General features: G+C 38.1%; 1 protein-coding gene and 1 non-coding gene across 2 annotated transcripts; one reads left to right on the forward strand and one right to left on the reverse strand.

Moving 5' to 3' along the window:
* Positions 1 to 9,901: 9,901 nt before the first annotated feature.
* Positions 9,902 to 9,974, forward strand: TRNAE-CUC (transfer RNA glutamic acid (anticodon CUC)). The gene has a single exon. It is a non-coding gene; the product is annotated as a tRNA-Glu (tRNA).
* A 102-nt stretch (positions 9,975 to 10,076) lies between these two features.
* Positions 10,077 to 11,417, reverse strand: LOC143531577 (interactor of constitutive active ROPs 4-like). Its single transcript, XM_077026843.1, has 2 exons — positions 11,404 to 11,417; positions 10,077 to 11,222 (listed from the first exon to the last, which is right to left on the reverse strand). Exons 1-2 carry the CDS (start codon positions 11,415 to 11,417, stop codon positions 10,211 to 10,213), a joined length of 1,026 nt encoding a protein of 341 aa, XP_076882958.1. The 3' UTR covers positions 10,077 to 10,210.
* Positions 11,418 to 17,709: the final 6,292 nt, after the last annotated feature.

Consider the following 17,709-nt stretch of genomic DNA (forward strand, 5'->3'; position numbering starts at 1 on the left):
GAAGTGTATTTGCTTTGTACTAACCCGAATTCATTGAAATTGAAATCTGAATCTCATTCGTAACTTGTTTGGTTCGTAGAATTCGTTGGAATTGAAATATGAAATCAAGCGATAACCTAATACTATACTATATAATATATATATATATATATCATCATCATCATCATCGTACTCAGTATATCCCACCAATAGCAAAGCTATGGTAGGGTCTGAGGAGGGTAAGATGTAGACAGCCTTACCTCTACCCTATAAGGATAGAGAGGCTGCTTTCGGTGAGACCCCCAGCTCGATAGTAGTTTTGCATTAAGCGTTGGACATAAGGCACATAGCACTCAATCATCGGGACACCGGCTGATCGGTGCATGTACCCTTGTCTTTCGGCTATCAACGCCACTACATGATGCCTGATTAACCGTCCGTCACTTTTAACGTTATTTTCACGAGATTAGTAAAATAACGTTAAAATTAGTGCAATTTCACTTTTGCCCACCCGAGGGTTCACACTGATCTAATATTAGCTATATATATATATATATATATATATATATATATATATATATATATAATATTAGCTATAATGTAGAAATATAATTCATACATTAAATAAAATTTACGCCCTGCTTGAGGTGCGCGCATATTATGTATATATGTGTAAACCCTCGGGTGGGCAAAAGTGAAATTGCACTAATTTTGACGTTATTTTACTAATCTCGTGAAAATAACGTTAAAAGTGGCGGAAGGTTAATCAGGCATCATGTGGTGGCGTTGATAGCCGAAAGACGAGGGTACATGCACCAATCAGCCGGTATCCCGATGATTGAGTGCTATGTGCTTTATGTCCAAGGCTTGATGCAAAACTACTATCGAGCCGGGGGTCTCACCGGAAGCAGCCTCTCTATCCCTATGGGGTAGAGGTAAGACTGTCTACATCTTACCCTCCTCAGACCCTAACATAGCTTTGCTATTGGTGGGATATACTGAGTACGATGATGATGATGATGATGACATTAAATAAAATTTGTATAAATAATATAACTGTTTTAAGGCTTTAAGCTTGTGAGCTTGATATGTGAAGCAGAAAGAGTTACAATTCGAGCAAGAGCTCGGGCTCGTTTAAGCTCAGCTCGAACAATTGGATGCTGAGAAAAAGAATCAATTTTAAACATACATCAAAATTTAACGAATTATAGAAACTCCTAACAAAGAGACAATGACACTAACATCTGATCTCAACATAACCGAAACTAAACTTTTTTTTCATACAATTATTCGACACTGACAAAACGAATCAGCAAGCAGTCGATCTACAATCGCTAGGCATCCCCCAGAGCGATCAAACCACAATCAACAAGCCCCTCCGCCACCACCACCACAACCACCACCACCACCACATGCACCGCCACCGCCAGCACTAATGGTTGCACTAGTTGTAGCTACAGATGCTGCACTTACAAAAACCATGCCTCCATTTCGTGCGGTTTCACTCGTTCTACCTAGTTCAAGGTCTCCCGATGGTGGGTGGGCGGTCTGTAGTCTTGTGGTGGTTGGACTGGGCCTCACAATATACAGTGTATACGCGTAGCACAAAGAGAGCATTGTGCCGAAGAACACACCGCAGAGTGCAGCAATAAGATATACTACCCCTTGTTCCATAATTACGTGTAAAAAAAAAAAAAAAAGACGTGTGTTTGGTTCATAGAATTCTTTTTAAAGTGGAATTGAAATATTTTTGTTTAAAAAATCATGTTTGGTGCCCAGAAATTGAATTCAAGAAATCATATAAACTGTTTTCTTTCTGTTGTAGCCTCCACCAAACAAATCAAAATAACGAGATGGGATCTTAGAAAATCTTATGAAGAAGAACAAACGATGAGAAGTGGGGAGTGTAAAAGTGTCATTTGATCTTTGTTCATCTATTAACAGACTTACCCACCAACGGGCATAAAATGTTGGGTCGCCGTCTAAATTATTTAACCATGACAGAGTTTTAAAACTATTTACAAGTTACAACATAATGATTGGGATAACATTATTGGTGGTTAAATTGTCAGGATATGGAAATTGGAAATAAATAATCCCAACTTTTGTATATTGGCCGATAATAATCTCAACTTTAAGAATCACTACCAGCGGTCTCAACTTTCAATTATTTTTATCCCAATGGTCATCCGTTAAAAAACACTTAACGTCGTTACGCTTTTTTCCAAGTTAAAACCGATGTTTTAGGGCTTTTGATCGGAAGAACGATACGATTCGACCGATGTAAAACTTACCTCGAAATAATGATTCAAATGACTTAATTTTTGTTAATTGGAAATTCAAACACCTGAATTGAAACATTGTTTCGTTGCTTGGATCACCGTTTCGAGATAAGTTTTACATCGGTCGACTCGTATCGTTCTTTCGATCAAAAGCCCTAAAACATCAGTGTGAAACTCGGGAAAAAACGTAACAGCGTTAACTATTTTTTAACGGATGACCATTGTGACAAAAATAGTTGAAAGTTAGGACCGCTGGTAGTGATTTTTAAAGTTGAGATGATTATCGACCAATACATAAAAGTTGAGATTATTTATTTTCAATTTTCCTGTATTTTGTAATTAGTATTCGTTACAAGTTATTAAGTCTACACCATGTTTGACCAACATGTTTCCCAAAATAACCACTTGTTTAAAAAAAATCCCAAAATAGTAACCTAAACCGTCGGATCCGACGGTTCTTCATTAGCCATCGACGTTTTATGTTAATGGATCCGACGTAATTAGAATACGACAAATTGTTAATGGATTCGATGGAACTCATTAAAGAAACATCGGATTCGATGGAACTATTAGTTGATTCGACAGATGTTGCTAAATCGTCGGATCTGACATAACTGTTAATGGATGAACTTTTAATGGATTTGACGAAACTCTTCATCTCCTACCTCTCAAATCCTAAACCTCCATAACCTACCTCCATCTCCATCTTTCTTGTTTCTCCACAAAATCAAACAAATCCATAACGCAATCGCTTAGTTGTTCGAAATGAACACAAACAAAATGTTACTTTATGTTAATGTACTTTGTGTTACTTTGAATTTAACGGCCCAAAAATATAAGCACATATACATTATTTTTGCCCAATTTTGATCTTTGACTAAAATTGGGTCAGGTCGATTCGGTTTTGAATCTTGGTTTTTGAAATTTTAAAATTGTCAAGTTTCGGTTTTTTCAAAGCCAAACCTGTTTTACTTCATGATTATGTTCGGTTTCACTTTTTCAGTTTTTACCATTTACGTCTTTGTTAAAATCAAACTTTTTTCGCTCGTTTTGTTTTTGCATGTAAACTGGAAAAAAAAAACAAATTCATCTTGTCGATTTTTGTTTTCCATTTTGGACTTGAAGTAATTTACAACAAGTTATTATATAATTTAACTCAAACATTCTACCTCAAATGTAAAATAATCAAATTATTTATTAAATCACAAAAGCGTTAAGCCTAGTTAAGCTTGATTTGTGAAGCTGAAAGAGCTACAACTTGAGCTAGAGGGCTCATTGAAGCTCGGCTCGAATAGTTGGTTATCGAGTAAAATAAACAAGTTTAAACATAAATCAAACTTTAACGTGGTAAAGAAACTCATAACAAAAAGACAATGCCATGAACACTTGATTTCAACATAACCAAAATTAAACTTTCCTTTTTCATACATTTATTCGACATTGGCAAAGCGAATCGGATCTATAAATAATCATTAGGCATCCCCTGGAGTGATCAACGTTGTAACATATGCTGCACCTAGAAAAACCTTGCCTCCATTTCGTGCGGTTTCACTCGTTATACTTAGACCCTAATTCAAGGTCACGACTCGCTCGTGATGGTGGGTGGGCGGTTTGTGGTCTTGTGATTGTTGGAGCGTCCCCATCAATATGCACGTAACACATAGCGAGCAATGCGAGCATTGCTCCAACGATCGTACCACAGACTACAGCAGCAACTAGTATCCATTGATCCATAGTTACGTGATAAAAAGAGGTTCATAGAATTCATTTAAAGTGGAATTGAAATATTTTTGAATTAAAAATCAAATTTATCAAATTTACCGACCAATGGGCCTAAAATGTTGGCCGTTTAGTTTACCGTCTAAAACTGACTTTCGAAAACGTCACATAATTAAAACAAAAGGTTAATTAGATTTTAATAACGTTATAACTTCCGTTTCACTGCTACAATTTTGCAACGCATGAATTCATGAAACAACACTACAAGCTAAAGTTAATAAAGGTAATTTTTTTTTGGAAAGATTGATCCATGCTGCATGCCTGCACACATGTGTTAGAAATATTATATTTTTGAGTTGTTTACAATTTTAGTCCTTCGGGTTTAATCAGTTTAACTACTTGAGTGTCAACCAAGGCTTTATACCATTTAACGCCTTGGGTTTCCAATTACTAACCATTTGCATCCTTTTGATTAACTTAATCAAATTTTCAGCTATTTTATAAATGAAAAGATCAAAATACTCTTTATAAATACATATTAATAATTTATTAATATTAATAATTTATAAATACATGAAAATACTCTTTATAAATACATATTAATAATTTATTAATATGTATTTATAAAGGGTATTTTGGTCATTTCATTTAAAATAATTGAAAAATCCAAGTTAACTAAGGATAAAAATTATTAACAATTGAAAATATTAGGCCTTAAATGGTTTTAAAAAAACGGATTTAGTACTAAAATAGTTAATCAAGAGATTAAGGGTCTATATGTATGGGTTAATGGAATGAACGTGTTATAATTTCATTAACATGTTTGATTATCATGTGATAGTGAAATTAATTATTACTTTATGCTGTTTGTAAAGTATGAAAAGAAGGAATAAAATAAAAATGGGAGTCATGGCGACGACAGGCAGTAATGGTGGTTAGTGGTGGAGGTGTTGTAAAATGGGTGGTGGTGGTGATGACCGGGAGCAATACTGGGGAGAGGGTGTCGGCATCAATGGTGGGAGAGTGGTGAAGATGATATAGTGCGAAAGATAGAATTGAATGGAAAAATAAGGGTTTGTATAAAATGATTTTATGGTGTTTTAGAAAGGATGAAATAAATAAGGCAGCAAGTGATCTCATTCAATTGAAAAACAAACACCATTTGTTCTCTAACAATAATCCATTCTATTTCGTCTTTAACGCCGCATATCAAAAGCAAAACAAAATAAGGATTTGTATAAAATGATTTTATGGTGTTTTACCTGAATTCACCTAAATTCGATATTATTATTTTTATTTGTTTAATAGGAAGACAAGTATATGTTGGGCCATTATAAGCCCAAATGATCAATAAGCAAAACAAAAGCCCACTAACAACTATCCACGTGTAAGAACAACAGCCTCTGAAACCCACCAAATAACGACACAACCGATAACCTTAAACATGTGGTTATTCTCCATTCTGCCCGCCACATTAACCATTAATATTCACTCATTCACTTGTTCAATCACCTCTTCTTCATCATCATCATCAACAATGGCCGCTTTCAATCTCTTAAAGCTATCAATGCTACTCACCCTGCTCTCCGACGTCAAGCTTGGGTTATGGCCGGAATCTTCGTTACTACGTTGAATAACGAAACAAGATGTCGTAAAAAAAAGATGTCGTAAAAAAAAGATCTGGACGTTTGACGCCTTATTTATATAACAATATGGCACTCATATAAAAGATAAAAAAAACACTCGTTATTACGTTGAATTTGTTTTTCAAAATAGATGTCGTAAAAAAAAGATCTGGACGTTTTAAAATTATGGGGGATTTGACATGCGCATTGTATGCGGGAAGTAAAAGTCAACAAATGTGTTATCCCTATTATGCCATTTCTCTTGTTTCACACTTAATTTTTTCTCTAAACTAATCTCAACCATTCATGTCCAAAATCAAATGACTAGATTATTTCTTATACTTTCACAAAAACCATACTTCCAATTATAACCTAACTCGTAATGTTTTATATTAATTATGATATAAGATTACGATATAATGGTATCATATTAAATCATAGCATAAATACAAATAATAATAATAATAATAACTTGTATTTGTTAAATATGAATTTTAATAGATTCATAGACATTTCATTCACCTGTTTATGGATTCTTACTATTATTCCTTTGTAACAGTTTGAATTTCATTTTATCATAGGTTAGAGCATTCTCATTCGGTTCTTTAAATATTTGTGAGGGAGTTTGTAAATTATAGGATGATGTTTTGAGTGATTGTTAGTGTAAATTATAGGGTGGGGAGTGAAAAGGTAGTGATTTTTTATAAATTTGGAAAAAATGTAGTAATTTTTTGTAAATTATAGGACGAAGAGAGAAAACTTTAACGATTAAAGTACAAAAAAATATTATTTAATTAAACAGAAGATATAAATATAGTGTCTTTTAGTGTAATGATAAAGATAGGAATAGAAACCGGATGAGAATGCTCTTACAACATAAATACATGTGGGTGACAGAGGCCACATTTAAATTTTCATCCGTACTCATCACCTCACTATTTCCAAATCTAACTACAACATACAAATGGTGCATTCAAACAAAGAGTTTTATTATCCATGCTAGAAAAAACCATCTAAAACATGACAAAAACAACTAATAATTAATGCTTAATTATCCATTGTCAGATCGTTAAATAAGGTCAACAAAATTTTAAATTCCATTATTCAGATTTGAAAAGTGGGCTTCCAAAAAGAATTTTATAAATTATAAATAGAAATATATAATAATTTTAAAAAATAAATAAAAACACAAATTAAGAAACGTGACTATATTCAATGGCTCACGCGTTTGTTTAATAGAATCAAAGAGGGCATAATACGACTTTTGTTCTTGTGGGTAAAAACTATGGATAAAATAATTGGGTTAGGTTGGATTGGGAGAAGTGCTATTCTTTTTCTTTTTGAATAATCTCGTTGTAGTTTGGTGTTTTATGATGCAATTGAATGTAATCTCATTGTATCTTTCGTTGACTAGTAACTTAGTAGTCCTGTTGTTAATAAAATTCGGCCGTTCAAAAAAAAAAAAACCTAATATTGAGAAGACTTGTACGGAAGCTATAATTTTTATATAGTCTCCGAGATCCCACATGTGTGAATGAAAACAAATTTAATAAATGAGATAGCAAAGAACCATCAGTTTTACTGCTAAACAACAAAAGGTGTAGGACTACTACATTCATGGTTGGGTTGTTCTTCTCATAAAAGGTGTAGGACTAGAAACTAGGATTTTGAATGGTGGATTAGATATGTTTCCAGTTCATAAAGGCAGATGTCGTTTTGATGTTCTAAAATTTATTGTTACTCCAAAGTAAAACAAAACCATGCTTTTCACTGGGCTGGAGAAGATTTTCAATAAGGGTGTCGATTCGGTTAAAGAAGTTTAGCTCATTAGTGTTGTTTATGTATTTGTTAATGAAAAAATTGGGGTTTATGAAGAATTTTGTCGCAAAATATCAAAGTAAACCCACGATAGGTTTTTCTGTCAAGACTTGCATGGTGTGAAGCAACAAATAAGAAGATGAAATAGATTCGTTGTGATAGATGGTTGTTAGGAAAAATATTTATTTCATAGTAAAACTTGTATGAAGCAATATAATTCTGTTTGTACAAAAAAAGAACTACAATAATATGTAAAGTATAAAAGAAAACAACTCAGAATTTGTAGAAGCGGGAACCCAAAAGTAGACACACATTATATAATACGTGAAATACATAAATACACTAAAAGAAAATAGCTCAGAATTTTAAAAAGTGGGAACAAAAATTAGAAAAAGAAACAAAATCAATTGAAGTTTTATTTAACACGGTTCCTTTAAAACAAATCTATCATATCTTAGTTGAGTTTTATGCTATTGTATATTTCTTAAAACTAAACAAGAAGTTGGTTGGTGTTTGTGTTTTGTGTTAGCAGCAAAATGTATCTTGTAGGCAAACAAGTATCATCTCCCGTAATCCCTCTCATAAAGCGAACTAAATACAACATTTTTCCACCACTAGAAAATTAGGTACTTGCAATGGTAAATCCGGTTGCAAATAGCCTTTTGTGACTAATTTGTGGTAACAAGCCTTTCCGGGATTATTTTGCGACCGAATTTAACAACTGCTTTTTTCAGATTGATTTGCATCCGTTTTGCTACCACTTTTATTAGTACATTTGTTAATTTAAAAATCCAATTACTAGATTATTATATATCCAATTATTTGTCTAAAAAACACTACGTATCTTTTAAATATTCAAATAACTATTTTATCTCAATTATTTTCTTTTACAAATATATCCAAAACCCCTATCGAGGTACAGGATAGAGCACGAGATTAGTTTAAAAAAATCCACGAGTATGTGATTAGGTGATGGTGCAATTACCTAAATTATATATGTCTGTTTACACGAACAATGCCCGTAACACAATGTTTTCTTATGTTATTATATTTTATTTTGTTCATGGTAATACAATATTTTGTTAACCGAGTAAACGGGTCGGGCTGTGTCATATCATGTAACTGAGCATGCTATATTTAAGTGTGTTAATTGGGTCATGCCATGTCTTGTCATGTCATTTGTCATTTGTGTTACTGAACATATTATATCTAATTGTGTTAAACGTTTAGGCAAATGATATGTTTTGGTTAAACGTGATGTTCAATACTCGGTATTAATCATGTCATGACGTGTCTTACCTGTTTAGCAAAATAAGGCATGTAACCAGAAATGCGGGGAACGGAAAACCGAAACTTATGAAGAAGGGAAATAAAAAGAACGAGGTGGACCAATGCAATCGGTTCGGGTTGGGCTGCTAATGTGATCAACATTTACAAAACTTGTGAGCCAGCCCAATGGGTTCTTGTCAGTTCTCAGTTGTCTTTATTTGAGAAAATGGTCAACACAAATTTAGGGGTTCCTTATTTTTACCTTCTAAATTCTAATGACTTTTGGAGAAATCATAAGTCACAACCTTGTGACTTATGAAACTTTTTCACTCACATATTAAGCAATTCTAAACATCTTTTTAACTTTTCAATAAGTTATTAGTAGGCAAAAATAAGGAATCCCAAACACCCCCTCACAATTGCATAAGAACATCATCTTTTCTTTTTTTTTTTGGCATATATACCATTTCTTTCGATTCCATTGTTATCATTTCTGGAACAAATTTTTATTTTTATATGATAATGTGTTTTCAAAATGTTAAACCTTTTGAAGCTAAATATGCATTCAAAAGTGTTGTTTAACAAGTGTGTTGAGCCGAATCAGCGTCTAAATGTCTAATTGAGCTTGAACTCATAAGAGAAGCCAAACTGAATTTGCTCATCATTGCTAATCCGATGTGCCAAATAGTTTAACTCATCTTTCTCATCTTTTATTCTTTTGGGTTTAGTTTATTTTTTAAACTAGTCCCAAATAACAAGCTAACAACAATATCTAATAATACTAATCACAATATGAAGTATTAGACTACCAATATACAAGAGAAAACAGGATGAATACATGTTCAATTGATATACCTTCAAGCCAAACTTGGCTCGGAACTTCATACTAGCCAAACCGACTTGAGCTGACTTACAATCAAAATTTTACCAAGATTTTGGAAACAATTTTGCAAGTGACGAGTTAGTTGGACATATTTACTCATGCATGGTCTGATCCTTTTATGTGAAACTCAGTATAGACAATTAGACGACTAAACAATTATACACATACGATAGACTTGTTATGTCTACATTTAGCATACCCATCAATGTAACCATAAGAATCATTACACGATAGAACGAGTTTAGTTACTCTAGTGATTATTACTTTGTGTGTTTTTCTAAATATTTAATAGATAGCTTCATCCTTTAGCGTTAGAAGACACAAATTCCGTTGTAGTCTAGTTGGTTAGGATACTCGGCTCTCACCCGAGAGACCCGGGTTCAAGTCCCGGCAACGGAAATAGTTTTTTTTATTCATCTTTTTGTCACTATATTTCACAACCTTAACTAATCTTCTTCACACAACAAATGACATAATGATATGACATTCAAACTGAAGCAAACAGACAGATCATTTTAACATGATGATCACCAATCTACATCAACATATATAAAACATTCAAACCGCAACAAACAAACAAAAAAACATAGATTTTAAGATAAAATCCACCATTCCAAAACATGAACACAAACACCCTATTTATGTTCCTTCTTTTTCCACAAATCACCAAACATCCGAATCCCCGAACCCTTTCTCTTCCCGTTATTCCCGAACCCATCATCCGAATCATCCCCCAGACCTGGCGAACCCACAAACCCTTCAAACACCCCACCACTATAATTCTTATCCATCGAACCACACCGCTCCGACACCCGCCTTCCGTCACCCATTTCCACTCCACCCGATAATATTTCTGCGGCCACATCCGCCGCCTTCCGCCACTGCTCGGTTTGCACTCTCAGCCTCTTCATTTCAGTTTCTAGTGCCTCTTTTGCCACTTCAATTTCATTTAACCTCTCATTTAACTTAATTTCCTCATTTTTACTCTTGGTCAACTTTATGGTCAACCTCTCTTCGTTGACCAAGGTTGAAGATATCTTAGCATTAGCTTCACTTAACTGATGTTTTAAATCCTCATTTTCTTGACTAAAAGTTTCTAATTTCTTGTCTTTCTCTTCAATCATCAGTTTCAGTGAATTAATTTTGTCTTCATAGCTGCGGTTTTCCGATAATTTCGTCGAATCGTTGACTTTGACTTTGACCTCATCCTGATCACAAGTTTGACTCACTATTTCAATTGGGACTTCAAAAACATCAGTTTCTTTCTGATTATCATCTACGGTTTCATGTTCTTCGTGGTTTTCGCTTGGCGAAGAACGGGTTACCGGCTCAGGGACCGGCTTAATGGCTTTTGTCTCAAGCTCCTTTTGGGTTTCTTTCTTTGCAGCTTCAGCTGAGGCTAACTGGTCTTTAAGAAGCTTAAGCTCTCCTTGAGCTTGCTCGAGCTGGGTTTCCAACCCGGCGATACGAGTTCCGAGCTTCTTTTGAGTTAGAGGCTCAGAAAGTACGCTTTTTGGGGACCGGCGGTCTCCTACTTTCGGGCTCCGCTCGGTCATCTTACGACGGTACGATGGGTCAGAGTCGGAACCCGATAAGCAATGAGACCCCGGGCCTCTGGTTGATACCCTGGGAGCCATTTCCGAGCCTCTGCGGTTATTAAAATTTATTAGTTTTGTCAAATTATTAATAATAGCAACGCGGCTTGTTGGAGGCTTGTAATCTGTTTCAATGTAATAAAAACCTTACAACTAACTAAAATAAAAAACATATATTTTTATTTGAATAAATGTATGAAGAAATTAAAAGAGAATGTAGGTCTATAACTAACCTTACTCTTGGCATTTAGAGGATATTGTTCTTCTAGACTTTAGTACTGGAATATTAATTAAGACAAACTAGTTAGTTACTAAAATAGTTCAAACATACAACATAGTAAACAACATAAGAAGGAAAACCTTAACACCAACCCACAAATCTTTATAAGGATATACATAGGACCCATATTTGAATTTATAATAATTTTGATGTTACCATGAAGATGGAGTATGTGGTTTGAATGTGAGGGATCTGGGTAATATGATGATGATATGATTGTTGAGAATGTAAATAGCAGATTATAATAAGAATGTGAAATAATAATTGGATGGATGTGTTTTGTTTACCTTGGGAGGGCATGAAACAAGAAGCCTTGAGTGAGAAAAACAGTTTGAATTAAAGCGAATCTGTGAGAGAGAGAGAGAGAGAGAGAGAGAGAGAGAGAGAGAATGGAGAAGAGGACAAGAGAGTGATTTTTGAATTAGGAAAGAGACATGTATTAACCTTCATCTTGGAAGTCTAATTACTATTTTACTTCATTATTTTACTGTTGGACTCCATTATTTTCTCTCTTTTTATAAAAACTATTTTTTGTATTTTACTTTTGTTTTTAAACAAATGCATAGAACATATGTTTTTGAATTTTTTTGTATAGGATATGGAAGATCTTGTTTGCAAGACTATAGAATAAGGGTTTAAAACACTATGTTGATCTTGTGAAAATTTTGGTATTTTAATAGTTTGTTTGGTGTTTTTCTTTTCATCCTTTGGCTTCGTTGGTTGTTTTTATCTTGGGGTTTTTGATATTTTCCCGCTAGTTTTTTTATGAAATTTGTCGTTAGAAAAAATGAACGTTTTTGTATAATCAATATTTAAGATTAATAATTATTTTGTTTTCCATTAATAACTCTTTTACGTTTTCCTTTTTAAAAGAAATTACTTAAAATTTAAAAACATGTAATGGGCTAATGGTTATTTTTATATTTTCGTTTTAACTATTTTGAATAGCATTTATTACAATTTACAGCAAGTAGACGTTATATTTTGAATCGTCTAGAATCCGGATATATACTTTCTGTGTCATTTATTGTTATATATATACATATAATATAAGGTTTTTAAGATTGAATGATTCTGAAATAAATCTCTATAAAAAGTTTAGTTTGATCGGGAATTAATTTGTTATTCTTTTTTTATTTTTTTTAGAAAAATCTAGAGAATACATGTAAGGAGTGAACTGAATCGTCGAACAGAGTGCAAGAGATTATGAATATCTTGTATTTTTCTTTCAATTATAGAAATGAGGTTAATATAGAGTTTCAAAGAGTATACGACTATACGGAATGATCCTGATCCACATTGAAGAGGTAGGTCCCAGCAGAGCCCAGTTGGACCCGCAAGACTCACATTGAACAGGGACGTCTGCGCAACGACCAACTGCTTCCGCAGGACCAACCATGCTCAGAAAACCTTACGCGCAGTACGCCAGCTGTACCCGCAGGGAAAGCCTCACAATGGTGAAGTACCCCGCTTGTTCCCGCAGTCGCGGATACAAGCCATCAGGGAAGGCTACCCGCACTGACAGCAAGGCTACACGCACAAGGCACTAGCTACTTCAGTAGTCACATGAAGGAATGAGCAAGGCGGGAATACTCCCGCCCAAATGAGCCAGTCCGTATGCTTTTGGAAGATCTTTTGTACTATACCTACCAAGGTATGGGCAAAACAGACGATCTGACCAGAGACGCCCATGAACCAATCACAGGGTGACAGCTCACCGACAACAGTACGAGGAGGAGCACCCTCTAGTACTGTTTGTCACTATTAGCCGCTGCCTACTCACCAACCCTTACTGTGGGACGTGCGCAGCCTACAGTTGGTGGAACAGTGCATAGCCGGCAGTAAAGGAACAGTATACAGCCGACCTTGTCACTGTAGGCCGCAGCCTATCCACCAACCAGCATGGCTTGAGCGTAGCCCACAATGGTAGAACAGGAATACTATTCAGCCGGCTGTACCTTCTAGGAAACCTACCTTCGGCTATAAATACTCCAACACCTTGGAATGGTAAGGACATCATCTGATATCTCGTTATCTTATCTAGCAATCTCTTAATATACACTTATATTCAGAGCAATCTAGTCTGATTCTCACGCCGGAGGGTGGTCACAAGGAGGAACCCCCCCTTCTCAGTGACGAGCTTACGGTGTCTGTTTTGCAGGTCATCTGAAGAACAACCTCTCTGCTGGACCTCATCCTCGTGGGAAACATTACTTAACCCTCAGATTATCCGTAATCTGCCTCGGGTCACTTAGTGTTTCTTCATTGGCGCCATCCGTGCATAAAAGCTAGAACTAATTCTTAGTTTTTTCAAAAATTTCTGAAGAAATGGTTAACGTTACTCCGGTCCCAAGGCCAGTAAGCGACCAAGAAACCCCGGTAACCACAACCCCAGCAACTGGGGGGAACACCGGCGGTTATACAAATTTTACGAACACTACCCCGGTTACCCAAGCCGGGGCAAGTGCAGTAAACAATATTCCACTGGGGTTCACTGATGCCCAGTTGGAAAAACGAACGAGGGTCCCTCGCCAAACACTAGATCAAGTTAAGGCGTGGGCCGAAGCACGTCAGAAAGAGTTCCAAGCTGAGTTGGATGAACGCTTGCGTTCAGTTCAACAGGCTGACGAATTCGGCAGTACTCGCCAACATCTCAATATGAACAGTGAGTGCGAGTACTCAGACGATGAGCGGGAAGAATCCGATACCGACGCAAACCCTCGCCATAAGGCAAAAGGGAAGCGTAAGGAAACGGACTTCCAACCGACAAGGAATTTTGGGGAAGCCTTTAAACCAACGAATGCGGAGAGAAACCCGCGTGACTTCTCCAAAACCTTCAGACCAACTGCTGCAAATGCAGAAAAGTCAAAGTTTGCAAGGGACATTGCGGAAGCAATCGCCCCGAGAAGTGCCAAACAAATGTCCAACATTGGCACTTATGATGGTCTATCCAACCCAGACGACCACTTGAACAGATTCATCGCGGGGGCAACCGTCAGTAACTGGACGGAACCCATGTGGTGTTATATGTTCCAGATGACTCTGGTTGGAGCGGCCAGGGCATGGTTCGATCGTTTACCGGTCCACCACATATATGATTGGGCGGACTTTCAGAACAAGTTCAGCCAACACTTCAGCCAACAAAGGATATATACTGAAGAACAGTGGACGATCCTCAACTGCGTTAGAGAGGAGGATGAATCTTTACTAGACTTCATCACTCGCTTCAACTCCAAAAAGCTAAGTCTGGGCAACATAAGTGAAGATCTTGTTCGTGCCGCTTTCATCCAGGGCGCCGAATACCCAGAGCTTATTCGCACATTGACGGGTAAGGACGGCATGCCATCCACATGGGATGCCATCATGACGGCGGCCAAGCACTTTGCCGAGACGGAGAAGCAACTGGGAAGGGATCTTCCCCAGAGTACACACCTCTACACGCAAAGGACTAGAGAAAACAATGTTCGGATCGCCCGGCAGAACAAAAAGAGGAAGCTAGGTATTTGGCAGTCAAGGGTAAACTTTGACACCTCATCCAGCTCTCACCCTCTTGTTGGCGGAAGAAATAACACACACCCTTCAAGCCAAAAACACCGGTGGACGCCACTCACCAAAAGCGTCACGGAGATATTTGCCACTGAAAAGCTACCATGGCCAAAAGCTCCAATGATCCAGCAGCGACCTAATGCGGATCAGAGTAAATCCTGTGACTTCCACGGGACAAAAGGTCATAGTACGGAAGAGTGTACATCCTTGAAGGATATTGTTGAAGCATTCGTCAAGGATGGAAGACTGGCACACCTGGTGGCATCAATCAAGAAGGGAGGAAGGAACAATAACCGGTACCGAGGCAACGGACGAAAGCCCGTTGACATCAGCATCAACATGGTTCATGGTAAGATCAGAGGAAGAAAAAGGCGAATGACAGAACCATGCGCGTGGAAGGAAGCTGAGGTGCGCTTCCCGCGAGTGCCAGGAGGACCCAGCAAAGAAGGCCCTATCGTCATCAAAAGCCAGCTGGGGCACTACATCACTTCTCGCACTCTTGCTGACAACGGCGCCTCGTCAACGGTGATGTACAGGCAGTTCTTCGACAAGCTAGATGACGAAGACAAGGAACGCCTGGAAACGATCTGCGCCTCGATGGAAGGGTTCGATGGCAGCACAAACACCCCCTGGGTATCCTATCTTTCCCCGTCACTCTTACGAACGGAAATCACTCACGCACAGAAGACGTGGATTTTGTCGTAATGAGGAAGCCACACCACACATACGACATTCTCTTCGGAAGAGACGGGATGGCAAGATTCAACGCCGTGGTATCCTCAGTCCACGGCATGATGGGATGGCCAACAGCTGAGGGTGTAGCGATGATCACCGGCATTCCCCAGGTATGCATCGCATCTGTCTCATCTAAACCCAAACCAAAGATGGCTAAACCAACCATCACCGAACCAGAAAGATGGGCCTTCAACGGCAAATACCCTGACCAGGCCGTTTCCATTGGCCCAACAGTTGTTGATCCCACACGCACCTTACTCAAGCGCTTATTACAGAAAAACGCTGACATCTTCGCGTGGACACCAGCTGACATGACTGGTGTACCCCGAAGTAAGGCAGAGCATAAGCTCAAATGCGATCCGGCTGTTACGCCAATCGTACAAAAGCGCAGAGTAATGGGGCCAGAACAAACTAACGCGTGTAGAACCCAAGTCAAGGAACTCCTTGACGCAGGCATCGTACGCGTTAGTAGATATCAAACATGGGTTGCAAATCCCGTTATGGTACCGAAGAATAACAAACAATGGCGCATGTGCATAGATTTCAAGGACTTGAACAAAGCATGCCCCAAAGATTGTTATCCGTTACCCGAAATTGATCTTAAGGTGGATTCGTTGGCACCGTTTCGCCTTAAATGCTTCCTGGACGCGTATAAGGGGTACCATCAAATCCACATGGCCGTTGATGATCAGGACAAAACCGCTTTTCGGACGCCCGATGGCACATTTTGTTACCAAATGATGCCATTCGGACTTAAGAATGCCGGGTCTACATACCAACGCCTGATGGACAACCAGTTTCATGCCCAAATTGGGAGGAACTTGGAAGTCTACATGGATGACTTGGTCATCAAAAGCCCTGACGCAGAAGCGATGTTGAAAGACATCGAAGAAACTTTCAACACGCTCAGGAAGATAAACATGAAGCTCAACCCGAGCAAGCGTGCCTTTGGAATGGAAGAAGGGAAGTTCTTGGGGGTCATCGTCACTAAAGATGGCTTCAGAGCGAACCCTGAAAAGGTCGAAGCCATTATCAAAATGGAATCACCTACTACCATCAAACAGGCTCAGACACTGAATGGACGACTAGTGGCACTTAATCGCTTTTTGGCAAACCACGCGGATAAGTCGTTTCCTTTCGTGTCAACATTGAGAAACTGTTTAAAGAAAACGCACTTCCGCTGGACACCAGAAGCGGAAGCAGCTTTTCAGGAGATTCGGTCACGCTTGATCGAACTCCCAACGCTCACAGCACCAAAAGCGGGAGAGGAGTTAATCCTATACCTTTCCACAACAGATAGAGCAACCGGGGCAGTCCTGCTAGTAGAGCGGAAAGGCATCCAGATGCCAATCTATTATGTCAGCCGTATCCTAACAGACGTAGAAACCCGGTACTCTACCCTCGAAAAATTAGTCTTAGCACTTATACACGCTTCACGCAGGTTAAGACGATATTTCCAGGGTTACCCAATAACCATTCTCTCCAACTTCAAACTTGCAAACGTTCTAGGCAAACCCGAGTTATCGGGACGCCTAGCCAAATGGGCAATTGAGTTGGGGGAGTACGCGATAAAGTATAAGCCAAGACCAGCCATAAAAGGCCAGGTTTTGGCCGACTTTATTGCGGAAGTGCCTGCATCGCGGGAAAAAGAGTGCCAGGAAGAGGCTCAACCCTCTCCAGCACAAGACATCAATGATGTCTGGCGACTCTACACTGATGGAGCAGCCAGTAACGAGGGTTCAGGCGCAGGGCTGAAACTAACCAACCCAGCAGGCCAAGAATACGCTTACGCTATTCGACTGGATTTTCCAAGTACAAATAACGAAGCCGAGTATGAGGCATTCTTGGCTGGGCTGAGAATTGCGCGTAAGATGGGAGTGAAACACTTGGAAGCCCACGTGGATTCCATGTTAGTAGCCAATCAAATCAACGGGACGTACACGGCCGTGAACGACACAATGGCCCTGTACCTCGCACA

This window comes from Bidens hawaiensis, unplaced genomic scaffold, assembly GCF_021521415.1.
Source record: "Bidens hawaiensis isolate Kalapana, Puna unplaced genomic scaffold, B.hawaiensis_p1.1 tig00009192_1, whole genome shotgun sequence".
Lineage (NCBI taxonomy): Eukaryota > Viridiplantae > Streptophyta > Magnoliopsida > Asterales > Asteraceae > Bidens > Bidens hawaiensis.